At 53.2% G+C, this 22,593-nt stretch overlaps 1 protein-coding gene across 7 annotated transcripts in view; it reads right to left on the bottom strand.

Moving 5' to 3' along the window:
- Nucleotides 1-1,830: 1,830 nt before the first annotated feature.
- Nucleotides 1,831-22,593, bottom strand: part of LOC119962230 (natural resistance-associated macrophage protein 2-like) — a 95,471-nt gene continuing 74,708 nt past the window's right edge. For all 7 annotated transcript variants that reach the window (XM_038790212.1, XM_038790213.1, XM_038790214.1 and 4 more), the window contains 3 exons: nucleotides 14,835-14,908; nucleotides 10,855-11,008; nucleotides 1,831-2,219 (listed from right to left, as the gene is read on the bottom strand). In XM_038790212.1, coding sequence (XP_038646140.1) covers nucleotides 2,133-2,219; nucleotides 10,855-11,008; nucleotides 14,835-14,908 — 315 coding nt within the window. In that variant the 3' untranslated portion in view covers nucleotides 1,831-2,132. The remainder of the gene's footprint in view (nucleotides 2,220-10,854; nucleotides 11,009-14,834; nucleotides 14,909-22,593) is intronic.

Below are 22,593 nucleotides of genomic sequence, written 5' to 3'. Positions count from 1 at the left end.
GAGGCCCCACACTCTGTCCATCTCCACAGTGAGACCCCACACTCTGTCCATCTCCACAGTGAGGCCCCACACTCTGTCCATCTCCACAGTGAGACCCCACACTCTGTCCATCTCCACAGTGAGACCCCACACTCTGTCCAGCTCCACAGTGAGACACCACACTCTGTCCATCTCCACAGTGAGACCCCACACTCTGTCCATCTCCACAGTGAGACCCCACACTGTGTCCATCTCCACAGTGAGACCCCACACTCTGTCCATCTCCACAGTGAGACCCCACACTCTGTCCATCTCCACAGTGAGACCCCACACTCTGTCCATCTCCACAGTGAGACCCCACACTCTGTCCATCTCCACAGTGAGACCCCACACTCTGTCCATCTCCACAGTGAGACCCCACACTCTGTCCATCTCCACAGTGAGACCCCACACTCTGTCCATCTCCACAGTGAGACCCCACACTCTGTCCATCTCCACAGTGAGACCCCACACTCTGTCCATCTCCACAGTGAGACCCCACACTCTGTCCATCTCCACAGTGAGAACCCACACTCTGTCCATCTCCACAGTGAGAACCCACACTCTGTCCATCTCCACAGTGAGACCCCACACTCTATCCATCTCCACAGTGAGACCCCACACTCTGTCCATCTCCACAGTGAGACCCCACACTCTGTCCATCTCCACAGTGAGACCCCACACTCTGTCCAGCTCCACAGTGAGACCCCACACTCTGTCCATCTCCACAGTGAGACCCCACACTCTGTCCATCTCCACGGTGAGACCCCACACTCTGTCCATCTCCACGGTGAGACCCCACACTCTGTCCATCTCCACATGTGAGACCCCACACTCTGTCCATCTCCACAGTGAGACCCCACACTCTGTCCATCTCCACAGTGAGACCCCACACTGTGTCCATCTCCACAGTGAGACCCCACACTCTGTCCATCTCCACAGTGAGACCCCACACTCTGTCCATCTCCACAGTGAGACCCCACACTCTGTCCATCTCCACGGTGAGACCCCACACTCTGTCCATCTCCACGGTGAGACCCCACACTCTGTCCATCTCCACAGTGAGACCCCACACTCTGTCCATCTCCACAGTGAGACCCCACACTCTCTCCATCTCCACAGTGAGATCCACACTCTGTCCATCTCCACAGAGTGGGGGAGGGAGGCCTCCCCCTCCCTCCCCCACCCTCGCTTCACCCTCCCTCCCCCACCCTCGCCCCACCCTCCCTCCCCCACCCTCGCCCCACTCTCCATCCCCCACCCTCGCCTCACCATCCTCCCCCACCCTCGCCTCACCCTCCATCCCCCACCCTCGCCTCACCCTCCATCCCCCACCCTCGCTTCACCCTCCCTCCCCCACCCTCGCCTCACCCTCCATCCCCCACCCTCGCCTCACCCTCCCTCCCCCACCCTCGCCTCACCCTCCCTCGAGTATAAAAACTGACAAGTCATGCTGCAGTTGTATAGAACCTTGCTGAGGCTTCACTTGGAATATATAATTCTGGTCGCCACATTACCAGAAGGATGGAGAGGCTTTGGAGAGGGTGCAGAGGAGGTTTCCCAGGGTGTTGCCTGGTCTGGAGGGTGTTAGCTATGTGGAGAGGCTGAATAGACTCGGACTGTTTTCATTAGAAAGATGGAGGTTGAGGGGGGACCCGATAGAGGTCTCTATGAGGGGCATGGATAGAGTGGATGGACAGGCACTCTTTCCCAGGGTGGAGAGGTCAGTCACCAGGGGGCATAGGTTTAAGGTCCGTGTGGCAAAGTTTAGAGGAGATGTGCGAGGCAGGTTTGTATGCACCAGGGTGGAGAGTGCCTGGAACGCGTTGCCAGGGGAGGGTGTGGAAACAGATACATTAACGGCGTTAGTGAGGTTACTCGGGCCCATTGCTGAGATTGGGAAGCTCCTTTCTTTCAGATGTAACTGGCGAGTGAGGACCCGGAGCATTGGGAATGTGGGCTTCCTGACATGAGCTGAATTGCTGGAAAGTTGGGGTTAAGGTGCACTGCAGCAGGAACAAGGTGGCAGCGGGTTGTTATTGAAGCTTTGCTGGTTTCTATTGCATTGCACCATTTGGCCATATTCAGCAGCAGTCAGTAAACGATTGTAAGGATTATTCACGAAGTATTTGATGGGTGAACCGTCTGTCTTGCTTGATGCTCGGGCAGCTGAGGCCAGCGAGCCTACAGCTCAACCATAACTGGAAGAGAGAAATGAAATCATCTGTTAGTCGCTGCTCCCAGTTTCAGATTATTTCTCAGATCCCAGTGTCGAGTATAAATGAAAAGTACTTTCTATAAGACCATAAGACATAGGAGCAGAATAAGACCACTCGGCCCATCGAGTCTGCTCCGCCACTCAATCAATAATAATAATGATGGCTGATATTTTCTCATCCCCATTCTCCTGCCTTGTCCCCATAACACCTGATCCCCTTATTAATCAAGAACCTATCTGTCTCCGTCTTAAAGACACTCAGTGATTTGGCCTCCACAGCCTTCTGCGGCAAAGAGTTCCACAGATTCACCACCCTCTGGCTGAAGAAATTCCTCCTCATCTCTGTTTTAAAGGATCGTCCCTTCAGTATGAGATTGTGCCCTCTGCTTCTAGTTTTTCCTACAAGTGGAAACACCCTCTCCACGTCCACTCTACCCAGGCCACACAGGATCCTGTAAGTTTCAATAAGATCCCTCCTCATCCTTCTAAACTCCGAGTACAAAGAGAACAAAGAACAAAGAAAAGTACAGCACAGGAACAGGCCCTTCGGCCCTCCAAACCCGTGCCGACCATGCTGCCCGTCTAAACTAAATTCTTCTACACTTTCTGGGTCCATATCCCTCTATTCCCATCCTATTCATGTATTTGTCAAGATGCCCCTTAAATGTCACTATCGTCCCTGCTTCCACCACCTCCTCCGGCAGCGAGTTCCAGGCACCCACTACCCTCTGTGTAAAACACTTGCCTCGTACATCTCCTCTAAACATTGCCCCTCGCACCTTAAACCTATGCCCCCTAGTAATTGACCCCTCTACCCTGGGGAAAAGCCTCTGACTATCCACTCTGTCTATGCCCCTCATAATTTTGTAGACCTCTATCAGGTCGCCCATCAACCTCCGTCACTCCAGTGAGAACAAACCAAGTTTATTCAACCGCTCCTCATAGCTAATGCCCTCCATACTAGGCAACATCCTGGTAAATCTCTTCTGCACCCTCTCTAAAGCCTCCACATCCTTCTGGTAGTGTGGCGACCAGAATTGAACACTATACTCCAAGTGTGGCAAAACTAAGGTTCAATACAGCTGCAACATGACTTGCCAATTCTTATATTCAATGCTCTGGCCAATGAAGGCAAGCATTCCGTATGCCTTCTTGACTACATTCTCCACCTGTGTTGCCCCTTTCAGTGACCTGTGGACCTGTACACCGAGATTTCTCTGACTTTCAATACTCTTGAAGGTTCTACCATTCACTGTATATTCCCTACCTGCATTAGACCTTCCAAAATGCATTACCTCACATTTGTCCGGATTAAACTCCATCTGCCATCTCTCCGCCCAAGTCTCCAAACGATCTAAATCCTATTGTATCCTCTGACAGTCCTCATCGCTATCCGTAATTCCACCAACCTTTGTGTCATCTGCAAACTTACTAATCAGACCAGTTACATTTTCCTCCAAATCATTTATATATACTACGAACAGCAAAGGTCCCAGCACTGATCGCTGTGGAACACCACTAGTCACAGCCCTCCAATCAGAAAAGCACCCTTCCATTGCTACTCTCTGCCTTCTATGACCTAGCCAGTTCTGTAGCCACCTTGCCAGCTCACCCCTGATCCCATGTGACTTCACCTTTTGTACCAGTCTACCATGAGGGACCATGTCAAAGGTCTTCCTGAAGTCCATATAGACAACATCCACTGCCCTACCTGCATCAATAATCTTTGTGACCTCTTCGAAAAACTCTATCAAGTTAGTGAGACACGACCTCCCCTTCACAAAACCATGCTGCCTCTCGCTAATACGTCCATTTGCTTCCAAATGGGAGTAGATCCTGTCTCGAAGAATTATCTCCAGTAATTTCCCTACCACTGACGTAAGGCTCACTGGCCTGTAGTTCCCTGGATTATCCTTGCTACCCTTCTTAAACAAAGGAACAACATTGGCTATTCTCCAGTCCTCCGGGACATCACCTGAAGACAGTGAGGATCCAAAGATTTCTGTCAAGGCTCAGCAATTTCCTCTCTAGCCTCCTTCAGTATTCTGGGGACTTATCTACCTTAATATAGAACATAGAACATAGAACGATACAGCGCAGTACAGGCCCTTCGGCCCACGATGTTGCACCGACATGGGAAGTCAAAAACTAAAGGCCATCTAACCTACACTATGCCATTATCATCCATATGCTTATCCAATAAACTTTTAAATGCCCTCAATGTTGGCGAGTGCACTACTGTTGCAGGTAGGGCATTCCACGGCCTCACCACTCTTTGCGTAAAAAACCTACCTCTGACCTCTGTCCTATATCTATTACCCCTCAATTTAAGGCTATGTCCCCTCGTGCTAGCCACCTCCATCCGCGGGAGAAGGCTCTCACTGTCCACCCTATCTAACCCTCTGATCATTTTGTATGCCTCTATTAAGTCACCTCTTCACCTTCTTCTCTCTAACGAAAACAACCTCAAGTCCATCAGCCTTTCCTCATAAGATTTTCCCTCCATACCAGGCAACATCCTGGTAAATCTCCTCTGCACCCGTTCCAAAGCTTCCACGTCCTTCCTATAATGAGGCGACCAGAACTGTATGCAATACTCCAAATGCTGCCGTACCAGAGTTTTGTACAGCTGCAACATGACCTCATGGCTCCAGAACTCAATCCCTCTACCAATAAAGGCCAACACACCATAGGCCTTCTTCAGAACCCTATCAACCTGGGTGGCAACTTTCAGGGATCTATGTACATAGACACCGAGATCCCTCTGCTCATCCACACTACCAAGAATTTTACCATTAGCCAAATAGTCCGCATTCCTGTTATTCTTTCCAAAGTGAATCACCTCACACTTCTCCACATTAAACTCCATTTGCCACCTCCCAGCCCAGCTCTGCAGCTTATCTATGTCCCTCTGTAACCTGCAACATCCTTCCACACTGTCTACAACTCCACCGACTTTAGTGTCGTCTGCAAATTTACTCACCCATCCTTCTGTGCCCTCCTCTAGGTCATTTATAAAAATGACAAACAGCAACGGCCCCAGAACAGATCCTTGTGGTACGCCACTCGTAACTGAACTCCATTCTGAACATTTGCCATCAACCACCACCCTCTGTCTTCTTTCAACGAGCCAATTTCTGATCCACATCTCTAAATCACCCTCAATCCCCAGCCTCCGTATTTTCTGCAATAGCCGACCGTGGGGAACCTTATCAAACGCTTTACTGAAATCCATATACACCACATCAACTGCTCTACCCTCGTCTACCTGTTCAGTCACCTTCTCAAAGAACTCGATAAGGTTTGTGAGGCATGACCTACCCTTCACAAAACCATGCTGACTATCCCTAATCATATTATTCCTATCTAGATGATTATAAATCGTATCTCTTATAATCCTCTCCAAGACTTTACCCACAACAGACGTGAGGCTCACCGGCCTATAGTTACAGGGGTTATCTCTACTCCCCTTCTTGAACAAAGGGACCACATTTGCTATCCTCCAGTCCTCTGGCACTATTCCTGTAGCCAATGGTGACATAAAAATCAAAGCCAAAGCCTCAGCAATCTCTTCCGTGGCTTCCCAGAGAATCCTAGGATAAATCCCATCAGGCCCCGGGGACTTATCTATTTTCACCTTGTCCAGAATTGCCAACACTTCTTCCCTCTGCACCTCAATGCCATCTATACTAATAGCCTTGGTCTCAGCATTCTCCTCCACAATATTATCTTTTTCCTGAGGGAATACTGACGAAAAGTATTCATTTAGTATCTCGCTTATCTCCTCAGCCTCCACACACAACTTCCCACCACTGTCCTTGACTGGCCCTACTCTTAGCCTAGTCATTCTTTTATTCCTGACATACCTATAGAAAGCTTTTGGGTTTTCCTTGATCCTACCTGCCAAAGACTTCTCATGTCCCCTCCTTGCTCGTCTTAGCTCTCTCTTTAGATCCTTCCTCGCTTCCTTGTAACTATCAAGCGTCCCAACTGAAACTTCATGCCTCATCTTCACATAGGCCTCCTTCTTCCTCTTAACAAGAGATTCCACTTCTTTGGTAAACCATGGTTCCCTCGCTCGACCCCTTCCTCCCTGCCTGACTGGTACGTACTTATCAAGAACACGCAATAGCTGTTCCTTGAACAAGCTCCACATATCCAGTGTGCCCAACCCTTGCAGCCTACTTCTCCAACCTACACATCCTAAGTCATGTCTAATGGCATCATAATTGCCCTTCCCCCAGCTATAACTCTTGCCCTGCGGGGTATACTTATCCCTTTCCATCACTAACGTAAAGGTCACCGAATTGTGGTCACTGTCTCCAAAGTGCTCACCTATCTCCAGATCTAACACCTGGCCTGGTTCATTACCCAAAACCAAATCCAATGTGGCCTTGCCTCTTGTTGGCCTGTCAACATATTGTGTCAGGAAACCCTCCTGCACACATTGTACAAAGAACGACCCACCTAATGTACTCGAAATATATATTTTCCAGTCAATATTGGAAAGTTAAAGTCTCCCATAACAACTACCCTGTTACTTTCGCTCTTATCCAGAATCATCTTCGCTATCCTTTCCTCTACATCCCTAGAACTATTAGGTGGCCTATAGAAAACTCCCAACAGGGTGACCTCTCCTTTCCTGTTTCTAACCTCAGCCCATACTACCTCGGAAGAAGAGTCCCCATCTAGCATCCTTTCCGCCACCGTAATACTGTCCTTGACTAGCAGCGCCACACCTCCCCCTCTTTTTCCCCCTTCTCTGAGCTTACTAAAACACCTAAACCCCGGAACCTGCAACAACCATTCCTGTCCCTGCTCTATCCATGTCTCTGAAATGGCCACAACATCGAAGTCCCAGGTACCAACCCATGCTGCCAGTTCCCCTACCTTATTTCGTATACTCCTGGCATTGAAGTAGACACACTTCAAACCACCTACCTGAACACTGGCACCCTCCTGCGAAGTCAAATCTGTGCTCCTGACCTCTATACTCTCAATCTCCCGTACCCCAAAACTACAATCCAGGTTCCCATGCCCCTGCTGAATTAGTTTAAACCCCCCCAAAGAGCACTATCAAATCTCCCCCCCAGGATATTTCAAGATAGCAACACCTCGTCTTTTTGGATCTCAATGTGACCCAAGCTATCTACACACCCTTCTCCAGACTCAACATCCATCCATTCCTTCTCTTTGGTGAATACTGATGCAAAGTATTCATTTAGTACCTCGCCCATTTCCCCTGACTCCACACATAGATTCCCTCGCCTATCCTTCAGTGGGCCAACCCTTTCCCTAGCTGCCCTCTTGGTTTTTTTGTACGTGTAAAAAGCCTTGGGGGTTTTCCTTAACCATATTTGCCACTGACTTTTTGTAACCCATTTTTACCCTCCTGACTCCTTGCTTAAGTTCCTTCCTACTTTCCTTATATTCCACACAGGCTTCGTCTGTTCCCAGCCTTCTAGCCCTGACAAATGCCTCCATTTTCTTTTTGACGAGGCCTACAATATCTCTCGTTATCCAAGGTCCCCGAAATTTGCCACATTTATCCTTCTTCCGCACAGGAACATGCCGGTCCTGAATTCCTTTCAACTGGCATTTGAAAGCCTCCCACATGTCAGATGTTGATTTACCCTCAAACATCCGCCCCCAATCTAGGTTCTTCAGTTCCAACCTAATATTGTTATAATTAGCCTTCCCCCAATTTAGCACATTCACCCCAGGACCACTCTTATCCTTGTCCACCAGAACTTTAAAACTTACTGAATTGTGGTCACTGTTCCCGAAATGCTCCCCGACTGAAACTTCTACCACCTGGCCGGGCTCATTCCCCAATCCCAGGTCCAGTACATCCCCTTCCCTAGTTGGACTGTCTACATATTGTTTTGAGAAACCCTCCTGGATGCTCCTTCCAAACTCTACCCTGTCTAAGCCCCTAGCACTAAGTGTGTCCCAGTCAATATTGGGGAAGTTGAAGTCTCCCATCACAACAATCCTGTTGTTTTTACTCATTTCCAAAATCTCTCTACCTATCTGCTCCTCTATCTCCCGCTGGCTGTTGGGAGGCCTGTAGTAAACCCCCAACATTATGACTAAGTACAGACCCAGGGTCCTCGGCCGTTCCTCATACGACAAGTTCTTCATTCCAGGGATCATTCTTGTGAACCTCCTCTGGACCCTTTCCAAGGCCAGCCCATCCTTCCTTAGATACAGGGCCCAAAACTGCTCACAATACTCCAAATGGGGTCTGACCAGAGCCTTATACAGCCTCAGAAGTACATCCCTGGTCTTGTATTCTCGCCCTCTCGACATGAATGCTAACATTGCATTTGCCTTCCTAACTGCCGACTGAACCTGCACATTAACCTTAAGAGAATCGTGAACAAGGACTCCCAAGTCCCTTTGTGCTTCTGCTTTCCGAAGCATTTCCCCATTTAGAAAATAGTCTATGCCTAGATTCCTCCTTCCAAAGTGCATAACCTCACACTTTTCCACATTGTATTCTATCTGCCACTTCATTGCCCGCTCTCCTAGCCTGGCCAAATCCTTCTGCACCCCCCTTGCTTCCTCAATACTACCTTCCCTCTACAGATCTTTGTATCATCTGCAAACTTAGCAACAGTGCCTTCAGTTCCTTCTTCCAGATCATTAATATATTTGTGAAAAGTTATGGTCCCAGCACAGGCCCCTGAGGCACACCACTAGTCACTGGCTGCCATCCTGAACAAGTGCCTTTCATCCCCACTCTCTGCCTTCTGCCAGTCAGCCAATCCTCTATCCATGCCAGGATCTTACCCTGAACACCATGGGCTCTTAACTTATTTAACAGGCTCATATGCAGCACCTTGTCAAAGGCCTTCTGGAAATCTAAATAAATCACATCCACTGGTTCTCCTTTGTCTAACTTCCTTGCTACCTCCTCAAAGAACTCAACAGATTTGTCAGACACGACCTCCCCTTGAAAATGAAATGAAATGAAAATGAAATAAAAATTGCTTATTGTCACGAGTCGGCTTCAATGAAGTTACTGTGAAAAGCCCCTAGTCGCCACATTCCGGCGCCTGTTCGGTGAGGCTAGAACGGGAATCGAACCGTGCTGCTGGCCTGCCTTGGTCTGCTTTAAAAGCCAGCGATTTAGCTCAGTGAGCTAAACCAGCCCCTCGAAGCCGTGACGAAGCCGTGCTGACTCTGTCCTATTTTACCATGCACTTCCAAGTACTTTGCGATCTCATCTTTAATAACAGACTGTAAAATCTCACCACTGACCAAAGTCAGGGGCTGGTTTAGCTCAATGTGGCGACTAGGGGCTTTTCACGGTAACTTAATTGAAGCCTACTCGTGACAATAAGCGATTTTCATTTCATTCAAGTCAGGCTAACCGGCCTATAATTTCCCGTCTTCTGCCTCCCCCCCTTCTTAAACAGCGGCATTACATTAGCTACTTTCCAGTCCTCTGAGGCCGTTCCTTCCCCCAGTGATTCCTGAAAGATCTAGTAGCTGAGTTCACATTCACTGCCGTCTGCCTTGTCCAACTCCTCCGTCTCATTTCAGTAGAAGTAATTGAGCAGATTCCAGAGGAATTGGAAAGGGGAATTGGGGGAAAGAGCAGATGGGAGGAGATTGGGACTCATTGGAAAGATCTTTCAAGGAGCCAGAGAATCATAGAGAATTTACAGTGCAAAAGGAGGCCATTCAGCCCATTGAATCGGCACCGGCCCTCGGAAAGAGCATCCCACTTAATCCCACGCATCTGCCTTATCCCCGTAACCCAGTCACCCCACCTAATCTTTTCGGACAATTTATCATGGTCAATCCACCTAACAGCACGTCTTTCGGGACTTGTGGGAGGAAACCGGAGCACCCGGAGGAAACTCACATAGACACGGGGAGAACGTGCAGACTCCGCACAGACAGTGACCCAAGCCTGGGACCCTGGAGCTGTGAAACAACAGTGCTAACCACTGTGCTACCGTGCCGCCCGGCACTGCTGTGCCCCTTTACACAACTAAAATCCATCTATCTCAGCTTTGAAATGTACAATGGACCCTGATCCTGAACAGCTTTTCTGGGGGGAAGAGAGGGCCAGATTTCCACCCCTTGTGTGTGAGGAAGTTACCCTGACATCACCCCAAACAGCATGGCTCCATTTTAAGGTTCTGCTCCCGTTATTCTGGACTCCCCACCCCCTACCCCACCCCAGGTGACACAAGCCGAGCCTGTGCAGGGGAAAGCAGAAAATGCTGGAAATCCTCAATGAGCCAGGCATTGGAGAGAGCGATGCAGCCTGAGCAACCGTCAGTAGTTTTCCAGTATTCACCGTATCCTGGTTTGCGCTGCTGACTCTGAACAACCTGTCCTTGTAATTTAACCCTCTTATCCCCCAGGATCATTCTGGTGAATGTACGCTGCACCCCTTCCTTGCCAATATATCCTGAAGGACGGAGCCCCTGCACTATCACATGGTTATAATCGGCCAATACGAATGCAGAGGTGAAAGTGCAAATCGCTTATTGTCACACGTAGGCATCAATGAAGTTACTGTGAAAAGCCCCTCACTTTATACTCGCTCATGCGTCCTGACACAAGGCTGTATAAATAAATAAATGACCCAGACTTACCAAATAAAACACAAACACCAGATAGAGGAACAGGACCACGCCCGCGATAACATACTCATAAGCATGGCCCAGATGATCTACAAAGTCCACTACAAAATAGGCATTGACAGCCAGGATCAACAGTGTGATCAATACACCAACAATTTTCCCAATCCTGGAAGGAAATAAACAAACATTCACACTTCAATGAGCAGAAAAACACTGAAAGAGCATCAAAAACCCAGCGAACGGGATTCAGAGTCACCTATTGAATCCATCACAATTAAAATTAGTGCCGGAACATGTCCTGGGAGTGTTTGATGGGGACAGTGTAGAGGGAGCTTTACTCTGTATCTAACCCAGTGCTGTACCTGTCCTGGGAGTGTTTGATGGGGACAGTGTAGAGGGAGCTTTACTCTGTATCTAACCCCGTGCTGTACCTGTCCTGGGAGTGTTTGATGGGGACAGTGTAGGGGGAGCTTTACTCTGTATCTAACCCCGTGCTGTACCTGTCCTGGGAGTGTTTGATGGGGACAGTGTAGAGGGAGCTTTACTCTGTATCTAACCCCGTGCTGTACCTGTCCTGGGAGTGTTTGATGGGGACAGTGTAGAGGGAGCTTTACTCTGTATCTAACCCCGTGCTGTACCTGTCCTGGGAGTGTTTGATGGGGTCAGTGTAGAGGGAGCTTTACTCTGTATCTAGCCCCGTGCTGTACCTGCCCTGGGAGTGTTTGATGGGGACAGTGTCGAGGGAGCTTTACTCTGTATCTAACTACGTGCTGTATCTGTCCTGGGAGTGTTTGATGGGGACAGTGTAGAGGGAGCTTTACTCTGTATCTAACCCTGTGCTGTACCTGTCCTGGGAGTGTTTGATGGGGACACTGTAGAGGGAGCTTTGCTCTGTATCTAACCCCGTGCTGTACCTGTCCTGGGAGTGTTTGATGGGGACAGTGTAGAGGGAGCTTTACTCTGTATCTAACCCCGTGTTGTACCTGTCCTGGGAGTGTTTGATGGGGACAGTGTAGAGGGAGCTTTACTCTGTATCTAACCCCGTGCTGTACCTGTCCTGGGAGTGTTTGATGGGGACAGTTTAGAGGGAGCTTTACTCTGCATCTAACCCCGTGCTGTACCTCTCCTGGGAGTGTTTGATGGGGACAATGTAGAGGGAGCTTTACTCTGTATCTAACCCCGTGCTGTACCTGTCCTGGGAGTGTTTGATGGGGACAGTGTAGAGGGTGCTTTACTCTGTATCTAACCCCGTGCTGTACCTGTCCTGGGAGTGTTTGATGGGGACAGTGTAGAGGGAGCTTTAGTCTGTATCTAACCCCGTGCTGTACCTGTCCTGGGAGTGTTTGATGGGGACAATGTAGAGGGAGCTTTACTTTGTATCTAACCCCGTGCTGTACCTGTCCTGGGAGTGTTTGATGGGGACAGTGTAGAGGGAGCTTTACTCTGTATCTAACCCCGTGCTGTACCTGTCCTGGGAGTGTTTGATAGGGACAGTGTAGATGGAGCTTTACTCTGTATCTAACCCCGTGCTGTACCTGTCCTGGGAGTGTTTGATGGGGACAGTGTAGAGGGAGCTTTACTCTGTATCTAACCCCGTGCTGTACCTGTCCTGGGAGTGTTTGATGGGGACAGTTTAGAGGGAGCTTTACTCTGTATCTAACCCCGTGCTGTACCTCTCCTGGGAGTGTTTGATGGGGACAATGTAGAGGGAGCTTTACTCTGTATCTAACCCCGTGCTGTACCTGTCCTGGGAGTGTTTGATGGGGACAGTGTAGAGGGTGCTTTACTCTGTATCTAACCCCGTGCTGTACTTGTCCTGGGAGTGTTTGATGGGGACAGTGTAGAGGGAGCTTTAGTCTGTATCTAACCCCGTGCTGTACCTGTCCTGGGAGTGTTTGATGGGGACAATGTAGAGGGAGCTTTACTTTGTATCTAACCCTGTGCTGTACCTGTCCTGGGAGTGTTTGATGGGGACAGTGTAGAGGGAGCTTTACTCTGTATCTAACCCCGTGCTGTACCTGTCCTGGGAGTGTTTGATAGGGACAGTGTAGATGGAGCTTTACTCTGTATCTAACCCCGTGCTGTACCTGTCCTGGGAGTGTTTGATGGGGACAGTGTAGAGGGAGCTTTACTCTGTATCTAACCCCGTGCTGTACCTGTCCTGGGAGTGTTTGATGGGGACAGTGTAGAGGGAGCTTTACTCTGTATCTAATCCCGTGCTGTACCTGTCCTGGGAGTGTTTGATGGGGACAGTGTAGAGGGAGCTTTACTCTGTATCTAACCCCGTGCTGTACCTGTCCTGGGAGTGTTTGATAGGGACAGTGTAGATGGAGCTTTACTCTGTATCTAACCCTGTGCTGTGGGCAGCTGCATTGGAAGCATTTGGTTTGGAAAGGCTCAAGAGGGAATATCTCTCTCGGCCTTTCCTGAAGAAAGACACACTATGGAGTACGGATGTCAATAATGTAACGTCCAGCTTGTTAGGAAAACTAAAGAAAGGTCGAGAATTGTCCAAGAAGTCTGGAGTTAAGTTAACAGAGACCAAGCTGTGGTTCTGAAAAATTCAAGGATGATTAAAATAGTGTTTTCTACCAACTGGGATTGTAACATCTGCCCCTCCACCAACTGGGATTGTAACACCTGCCCCTCCATCAACTGGGATTGTAACATCTGCCCCTCCACCAACTGGGATTGTAACACCTGCCCCTCTACCAACTGGGATTGTAACATCTACCCCTCCATCAACTGGGATTGTAACACCTGCCCCTCTACCAACTGGGATTGTAACACCTGCCCCTCCACCAACTGGGATTGTAACATCTGCCCCTCCACCAACTGGGATTGTAACACCTGCCCCTCCTCCAACTGGGATTGTAACACCTGTCCCTACATCAACTGGGATTGTAACACCTGCCCCTCCACCAACTGGGATTGTAACACCTGCCCCTCCTCCAACTGGGATTGTAACACCTGTCCCTACATCAACTGGGATTGTAACACCTGCCCCTCCTCCAACTGGGATTGTAACACCTGCCCCTCCACCAACTGGGATTGTAACACCTGCCCCTCCATCAACTGGGATTGTAACACCTGCCCCTCCTCCAACTGGGATTGTAACACCTGCCCCTCCACCAACTGGGATTGTAACACCTGCCCCTCCATCAACTGGGATTGTAACATATGCCCCTCCATCAACTGGGATTGTAACACCTGCCCCTCCACCAACTGGGATTGTAACACCTGCCCCTCCATCAACTGGGATTGTAACATCTGCCCCTCCATCAACTGGGATTGTAACACCTGCCTCTCCATCAACTGGGATTGTAACACCTGCCCCACCATCAACTGGGATTGTAACATCTGCCCCTCCATCAACCAACTGGGATTGTAACATCTGCCCCTCTACCAACTGGGATTGTAACATCTGCCCCTCCATCAACTGGGATTGTAACACCTGCCCATCTATCAACTGGAATTGTAACACCTGCCCCTCCTCCAACTGGGATTGTAACACCTGTCCCTCCTCCAACTGGGATTGTAACCCCTGCCCCTCCATCAACTGGGATTGTAACACCTGTCCCTCCTCCAACTGGGATTGTAACACCTGCCCCTCCACCAACTGGGATTGTAACACCTGCCCCTCCTCCAACTGGGATTGTAACATCTGCCCCTCCACCAACTGGGATTGTAACATCTGCCCCTCCTCCAACTGGGATTGTAACACCTGCCCCTCCTCCAACTGGGATTGTAACATCTGCCCCTCCACCAACTGGGATTGTAACATCTGCCCCTCCACCAACTGGGATTGTAACACCTGCCCCTCCTCCAACTGGGATTGTAACATCTGCCCCTCCACCAACTGGGATTGTAACATCTGCCCCTCCACCAACTGGGATTGTAACACCTCTTCCTCCACCGTTGAGCTGCTGAGGTTTCTGGTGGATGTGTCTTTCTCATTGACAAAGACCATGTGCTGATCCCAGGTTACTTACATTCCATTGGTGAATTCTCTCATTTCTGTTCTGAGGCTGGTGAATGTGAGGATGGGGATGAGAGCAAAGGGAAGCTGTTGACAGAAGGGGAAATGTGATTAGAACAGGAATGGTCAGCTGGCATTGTGTTACTGAGTTCACTTTATGAGTCGTGTGAATGGATGTGAAGCAGGTTCTGGGTGGGGGAGTGTGTGGGTGGGGGAGTGTGTGGGTGGGGGAGTGTGTGGGTGGGGGAGTGTGTGGGTGGGGGAGTGTGTGGGTGGGGGAGTGTGTGGGTGGGGGAGTGTGTGGGTGGGGGAGTGTGTGGGTGGGGGAGTGTGTGGGTGGGGGAGTGTGTGGGTGGGGGAGTGTGTGGGTGGGGGAGTGTGTGGGTGGGGGAGTGTGTGGGTGAGGGAGTGTGTGTTGGCGTGTGGGTTGGTGTGTTGACAGGAACAACTGCGTGTGTGAGGGTGATAGTGTGGGTAAGAGGGTTCAGTGTGTGGGTGTGAATGAGTGTGTGGGTGTGAATGAGTGTGTGGGTGTGAATGAGTGTGTGGGTGTGAATGAGTGTGTGGGCGTGAAGATGCCGCGTGGGCGTGAGTGCTGGTCATGTGACCATGAGGTATGTGACTGAGTGTGAGAGGGTGAGGGTGGTGTGAGAGGGTGAGGGTGGTGTGAGGGGGTGAGGGTGTGAGGGGGTGAGGGCAAGAAGATGGAGGTGTGAGGGTGAAAGGTTGAGGGGTGAGGGTAAAATAGGGAGGGTGTGAGGCTATTAGGTTGAAGATGTGAGGAGGTGAGGAAAGGTGTAAGGTGACGGGCGAAGGCCTGAGGGTAAAGGTGAGGGTGTGGAGGGCGAGGGTGAGGGTGGGGAGGGTGGAGGTGTGAGGGTGGGGAGGATATGAGGGCGAGGGTGGGAGGGTATGAGGGTGGGGAGGGTGACGGTGTGAGGGTGCAGAGGGTGAAGGAATGAGGGTGCGGTGGTGGAGGCATGAGGGTGAGGAGGGTGAAGGGGTGAGGCTGGGGAGGATGGAGGTGTGAGGGTGGGAGGGTATGAGGATGGGGAGGGTATGAGGGTGGGGAGGGTGGAGGTGTGAGGGTGGGGAGGGTGGAGGTGTGAGGGTGAGGGGGTGGAGGTGTGAGGGTGTGGAGGATATTGGGGTGAGGGTTGGGCGGGTATGAGTGTGAGGGTGTGGAGGGTATGAGGGTGAGGGTGGGGCGGGTATGAGGGTGAGGGTGTGGAGGGTATCAGGGTGAGGGTTGGGCGGGTATGAGGGTGAGGGTGTGGAGGGTATCAGGGTGAGAGTGTGGAGGGTATGAGGGTGAGGGTGTGGAGGGTATGAGGGTGAGGGTGTGGAGGGTATCAGGGTGAGGGTTGGGCAGGTATGAGGGTGAGGGTGTGGAGGGTATGAGGGTGAGGTGTGGAGGGTATCAGGGTGAGGGTGGGCCGGGTATGAGGGTGAGGGTGGAGTGGGTATGAGGGTGAGGGTGTGGAGGGTATGAGGGTGAGGGTGTGGAGGGTATAAGTGTGAGGGTGGAGTGGGTATGAGGGTGAGGGTGTGGAGGGTATGAGGGTGAGGGTGTGGAGGGTATGAGGGTGAGGGTTGGGCGGGTATGAGGGTGACGGTGTGGAGGGTATCAGGGTGTGGGTGTGGAGGGTATGAGGATGGGGAGGGTGGAGGTGTGAGGTTGGGGCGGGTAGGAGGGTGAGGGTGCGGAGGGTATGAGGGTGAGGTGTGGAGGGTATCAGGGTGAGGGTGTGGAGGGTATCAGGGTGAGGGTGTGGAGGGTATGAGGGTCAGGGTGTGGAGGGTATGAGGGTGAGGGTGTGGAGGGTATGAGGGTGAGGGTGGAGAGGGTGAGGGTTGGGCGGGTATGAGGGTGAGGGTGTGGAGGGTATGAGGGGTGAGGGTGGGGAGGGTATGAGGGTGAGGGTTGGGCGGGTATGAGGGTGAGGTGTGGAGGGTATCAGGGTGAGGGTGTGGAGGGTATGAGGGTGAGGGTAGAGTGGGTATGAGGGTGAGGGTTGGGCGGGTATGAGGGTGAGGGTGGAGTGGGTATGAGGGTGAGGGTGTGGAGGGTATGAGGGTGAGGGTGGAGTGGGTATGAGGGTGAGGGTGGGGCGGGTATGAGTGTGAGGGTGTGGAGGGTATGAGGGTGAGGGTGGGGCGGGTATGAGGGTGAGGGTGTGGAGGGTATCAGGGTGAGGGTTGGGCGGGTATGAGGGTGAGGGTGTGGAGGGTATCAGGGTGAGAGTGTGGAGGGTATGAGGGTGAGGGTGTGGAGGGTATGAGGGTGAGGTGTGGAGGGTATCAGGGTGAGGGTGGGCCGGGTATGAGGGTGAGGGTGGAGTGGGTATGAGGGTGAGGGTGTGGAGGGTATGAGGGTGAGGGTGTGGAGGGTATGAGGGTGAGGGTGGAGTGGGTATGAGGGTGAGGGTGTGGAGGGTATGAGGGTGAGGGTGTGGAGGGTATGAGGGTGAGGGTTGGGCGGGTATGAGGGTGACGGTGTGGAGGGTATCAGGGTGAGGGTGTGGAGGGTATGAGGATGGGGAGGGTGGAGGTGTGAGGTTGGGGCGGGTAGGAGGGTGAGGGTGTGGAGAGTACGAGGGTGAGGTGTGGAGGGTATCAGGGTGAGGGTGTGGAGGATATCAGGGTGAGGGTGTGGAGGGTATGAGGGTGAGGGTGTGGAGGGTATGAGGGTGAGGGTGGAGTGGGTATGAGGGTGAGGGTTGGGCGGGTATGAGGGTGAGGGTGGAGTGGGTATGTGGGTGAGGGTGTGGAGGGTATGAGGGTGAGGGTGGGGAGGGTATGAGGGTGAGGGTTGGGCGGGTATGAGGGTGAGGTGTGGAGGGTATCAGGGTGAGGGTGTGGAGAGTATGAGGGTGAGGGTGGAGTGGGTATGAGGGTGAGGGTTGGGCGGTATGAGGGTGAGGGTGGAGTGGGTATGAGGGTGAGGGTGTGGAGGGTATGAGGGTGAGGGTGGAGTGGGTATGAGGGTGAGGATGGGGCGGGTATGAGGGTGAGGGTGTGGAGGGTATGAGGGTGAGGGTGTGGAGGGTATGAGGGTGAGGGTGTGGAGGGCATCAGGGTGAGGGTTGGGCGGGTATGAGGGTGATGGTGTGGAGGGCATCAGGGTGAGGGTTGGGCAGGTATGAGGGTGAGGGTGTGGAGGGTGTGAGGGTTTGGAGGGTATGAGGGTGAGGGTGTGGAGGGTATGAGGCTGGGGAGGGTGAAGGTGTGAGGGTGTGGAGGGTATGAGGGTGAGGTGTGGAGGGTATCAGGGTGAGGGTGGGCCGGGTATGAGGGTGAGGGTGTGCAGGGTATGAGGGTGAGGTGTGGAGGGTATCAGGGTGAGGGTGGGCCGGGTATGAGGGTGAGGGTGGAGTGGGTATGAGGGTGAGGGTGTGGAGGGTATGAGGGTGAGGGTGTGGAGGGTATGAGGGTGAGGGTTAGGCGGGTATGAAGGTGAGGGTTGGGCGGGTATGAGGGTGAGGTGTGGAGGGTATCAGGGTGAGGGTGTGGAGGGTATGAGGGTGAGGGTGGAGTGGGTATGAGGGTGAGGGTTGGGCGGTATGAGGGTGAGGGTGGAGTGGGTATGAGGGTGAGGGTGTGGAGGGTATGAGGGTGAGGGTGTGGAGGGTATGAGGGTGAGGGTTGGTCGGGTATGAGGGTGACGGTGTGGAGGGTATCAGGGTGAGGGTGTGGAGGGTATGAGGATGGGGAGGGTGGAGGTGTGAGGTTGGGGCGGGTAGGAGGGTGAGGGTGTGGAGAGTACGAGGGTGAGGTGTGGAGGGTATCAGGGTGAGGGTGTGGAGGGTATCAGGGTGAGGGTGTGGAGGGTATCAGGGTGAGGGTGGAGTGGGTATGAGGGTGAGGGTTGGGCGGGTATGAGGGTGAGGGTTGAGTGGGTATGTGGGTGAGGGTGTGGAGGGTATGAGGGTGAGGGTGGGGAGGGTATGAGGGTGAGGGTTGGGCGGGTATGAGGGTGAGGTGTGGAGGGTATCAGGGTGAGGGTGTGGAGGGTATGAGGGTGAGGGTGGAGTGGGTATGAGGGTGAGGGTTGGGCGGTATGAGGGTGAGGGTGGAGTGGGTATGAGGGTGAGGGTGTGGAGGGTATGAGGGTGAGGGTGGAGTGGGTATGAGGGTGAGGATGGGGCGGGTATGAGGGTGAGGGTGTGGAGGTATGAGGGTGAGGGTGTGGAGGGTATGAGGGTGAGGGTGTGGAGGGCATCAGGGTGAGGGTTGGGCGGGTATGAGGGTGAGGGTGTGGAGGGCATCAGGGTGAGGGTTGGGCAGGTATGAGGGTGAGGGTGTGGAGGGTGTGAGGGTTTGGAGGGTATGAGGGTGAGGGTGTGGAGGGTATGAGGCTGGGGAGGGTGAAGGTGTGAGGATGTGGAGGGTATGAGGGTGAGGTGTGGAGGGTATCAGGGTGAGGGTGGGCCGGGTATGAGGGTGAGGGTGTGGAGGGTATGAGGGTGAGGTGTGGAGGGTATCAGGGTGAGGGTGGGCCGGGTATGAGGGTGAGGGTGGAGTGGGTATGAGGGTGAGGGTGTGGAGGGTATGAGGGTGAGGGTGTGGAGGGTATGAGGGTGAGGGTTGGGCGGGTATGAGGGTGAGGGTGTGGAGGGTATCAGGGTGAGGGTGTGGAGGGTATGAGGATGGGGAGGGTGGAGGTGTGAGGTTGGGGCGGGTAGGAGGGTGAGGGTGTGGAGGGTATGAGGGTGAGGGTGTGGAGGGTATGAGGGTGAGGGTTAGGCGGGTATGAGGGTGAGGGTTGGGCGGGTATGAGGGTGAGGTGTGGAGGGTATCAGGGTGAGGGTGTGGAGGGTATGAGGGTGAGGGTGGAGTGGGTATGAGGGTGAGGGTTGGGCGGTATGAGGGTGAGGGTGGAGTGGGTATGAGGGTGAGGGTGTGGAGGGTATGAGGGTGAGGGTGGAGTGGGTATGAGGGTGAGGGTGGGGCGGGTATGAGGGTGAGGGTGTGGAGGGTATGAGGGTGAGGTTGTGGAGGGTGTGAGGGTGAGGTTGTGGAGGGCATCAGGGTGAGGGTTGGGCAGGTATGAGGGTGAGGGTGTGGAGGGTGTGAGTGTTTGGAGGGTATGAGGGTGAGGTGTGGAGGGTATCAGGGTGAGGGTGGGCCGGGTATGAGGGTGAGGGTGTGGAGGGTGTGAGGCTGGGGAGGGTGAAGGTGTGAGGGTGTGGAGGGTATGAGGGTGAGGTGTGGAGGGTATCAGGGTGAGGGTGGGCCGGGTATGAGGTTGAGGGTGTGGAGGGTATCAGGGTGAGGGTGGGCCGGGTATGAGAGTGAGGGTGGAGTGGGTATGAGGGTGAGGGTGTGCAGGGTATGAGGGTGAGGGTGTGGAGGGTATCAGGGTGAGGGTGGGGCGTGTATGAGGGTGAGGGTGGAGTGGGTATGAGGGTGAGGGTGTGGAGGGTATGAGGGTGAGGGTGTGGAGGGTATGAGGGTGAGGGTGTGGAGGGTATGAGGGTGAGGTGTGGAGGGTATCAGGGTGAGGGTGGGCCCTGTATGAGGGTGAGGGTGGAGTGGGTATAAGGGTGAGGGTGTGGAGGGTATGAGGGTGAGGGTGTGGAGGGTATGAGGGTGAGGGTTGGGCGGGTATGAGGGTGAGGGTGTGGAGGGTATGAGGGTGAGGGTGTGGAGGGTATCAGGGTGAGGGTGGGCCGGGTATGAGGGTGAGGATGTGGAGGGTATCAGGGTGAGGGTGGGCCTGGTATGAGGGTGAGGGTGTGGAGGGTATCAGGGTGAGGGTGGGCTGGGTATGAGGGTGAGGGTGGAGTGGGTATGAGGGTGAGGGTGGGCCGGGTATGAGGGTGAGGGTGTGGAGGGTATGAGGGTGAGGTGTGGAGGGTATCAGGGTGAGGGTGGGCCGGGTATGAGGGTGAGGGTGGAGTGGGTATGAGGGTGAGGGTGTGGAGGGTATGAGGGTGAGGTGTGGAGGGTATGAGGGTGAGGGTGTGGAGGGTATGAGGGTGAGGGTGGGGCAGGTATGAGGGTGAGGGTGGAGTGGGTATGAGGGTGAGGGTGGGGCGGGTATGAGGGTGAGGGTGGGCCGGGTATGAGGGTGAGGGTGTGGAGGGTATGAGGGTGAGGGTGGGGCGGGTATGAGGGTGAGGGTGTGGAGGTATCAGGGTGAGGGTTGGTGAGTTTACGTATTTAGCTTTTTAAGGAAAAATACATTAAAAATTGGAGCAAAGGGAACAGTGAAATCCGTGGGTATTGGGTCTTGTGCAGCTTACACTGGCAATACTGAGATTGACTGGGATTTGCACATTGCAACGTGGTTTCTCCTGTGAGGAGCTGTGGTGAGGTTTGTAACCAGGGTCGAGTGAATTCCTGTTGTGTTGATGATAAACTGCAAACCGGCCCTCAGGCCAAACAGGAAGTGTCCGTGTGATTTTCCTCTAAACAACAAAGAACAAAGAATAATACAGCACAGGAACAGGCCCTTCGGCCCTCCAGGTCTGTACCAGTCTGGGCTAGAAGGAGCAGAAACCCCAGGCGATGTGTGGGTTTGAGTGGATGTGTCTGTTAGTGTAAGGGTGTGAGTGAGTGTGCGAGTGAATGTGAGGGTGAGTTAAGCAATGTGGGTGCAACTTTTCTAAATGGCGAAATGCTCAGCAAATCAGAAGCACAAAGGGACTTGGAAGTCCTGGGGCAGAATTCTCCCACCCCCCTGCAGGGCCGAAGAATCGTCCGGGGCCTTCGTAAATCCTGCTCCCGCCATGGCCAGAATTCTCCGCCACCCGGGAATCGGCGGGCACGGGAAGCCGGTCGCCCCCCCCCCCCCCGCCCCCCCCCAGGGTGATTCTCCACCCCGCAATGGGCCGAAGTCCCGCCGCTGTCAGGCCTCTCCCAACGACGTGGTTTAAACCACCTCTGTGCCGGCAGGAGCAGGCGGCGCGAGCGGGCCCCGGGGTGATCTGACCCCGGGGCGTGCCTCCACGGTGGCCTGGCCCGCAATCGGGGCCCACCAGTCGGCGGGCGGGCCTGTGCCGTGGGGGCACTCTTTTTCTCTTTTTCGGCATGCGCCGGGGTGACGTCAGCGGCCGCTGATGCTCCGGTGCATGCACGGACTCACGCCGATCGGCGAAAGCCTTTCGGCCAGCCCTGACGCCGGTCGGCGGAGCGGGAGCCACTCTGGCGCGGGTCTAGCCCCTAAAGGTGCGGAGAATTCTGCACCTTTGCGAGGCCTGACGCCGGAGTGGTTCCCGCCACTTCGCTACACTGGGACCCCCCGTCCCACCGGGTAGGGGAGAATCCCGGCCCTTGTTCACGATTCTCTTAAGGTTAACGTGCAGGTTCAGTCGGCAGTTAGGAAGGCAAATGCAATGTTAGCATTCATGTCAAGAGGGCTGGAATACAAGACCAGGGATGTACTTCTGAGGCTGTATAAGGCTCTGGTCAGACCCCATTTGGAGTATTGTGAGCAGTTTTGGGCCCCGTATCTAAGGAAGGATGTGCTGGGCCTTGGAAAGGGTCCAGAGGAGGTTCACAAGAATGATCCCTGGAATCAGGGATTATGGGGAGAAGGCAGGATAATGGGGATGAGAAAATATCAGCCATGATTGAATGGCGGAGCAGACTCGATGGGCCGAGTGGCCGAATTCTGCTCCTATGTCTTATGGTCTAAGTGTGAGTGCGTCGGTGCATGAGTCTAATTGGATGTGTGAGTATGTGAGGGTGTGCGAGTGTGTGAGGGTGTGTGAGTATGTGAGGGTGTGTGAGTATGTGAGGGTGTGTGAGTGTGTGTGAGTATGTGA

This window comes from Scyliorhinus canicula, chromosome 2 (assembly GCF_902713615.1).
Source record: "Scyliorhinus canicula chromosome 2, sScyCan1.1, whole genome shotgun sequence".
Taxonomy (NCBI): Eukaryota; Metazoa; Chordata; class Chondrichthyes; order Carcharhiniformes; family Scyliorhinidae; genus Scyliorhinus; species Scyliorhinus canicula.
Note: the sequence above shows the minus strand (reverse complement) of the source record. Positions and strands in the feature narration are given on the sequence as shown.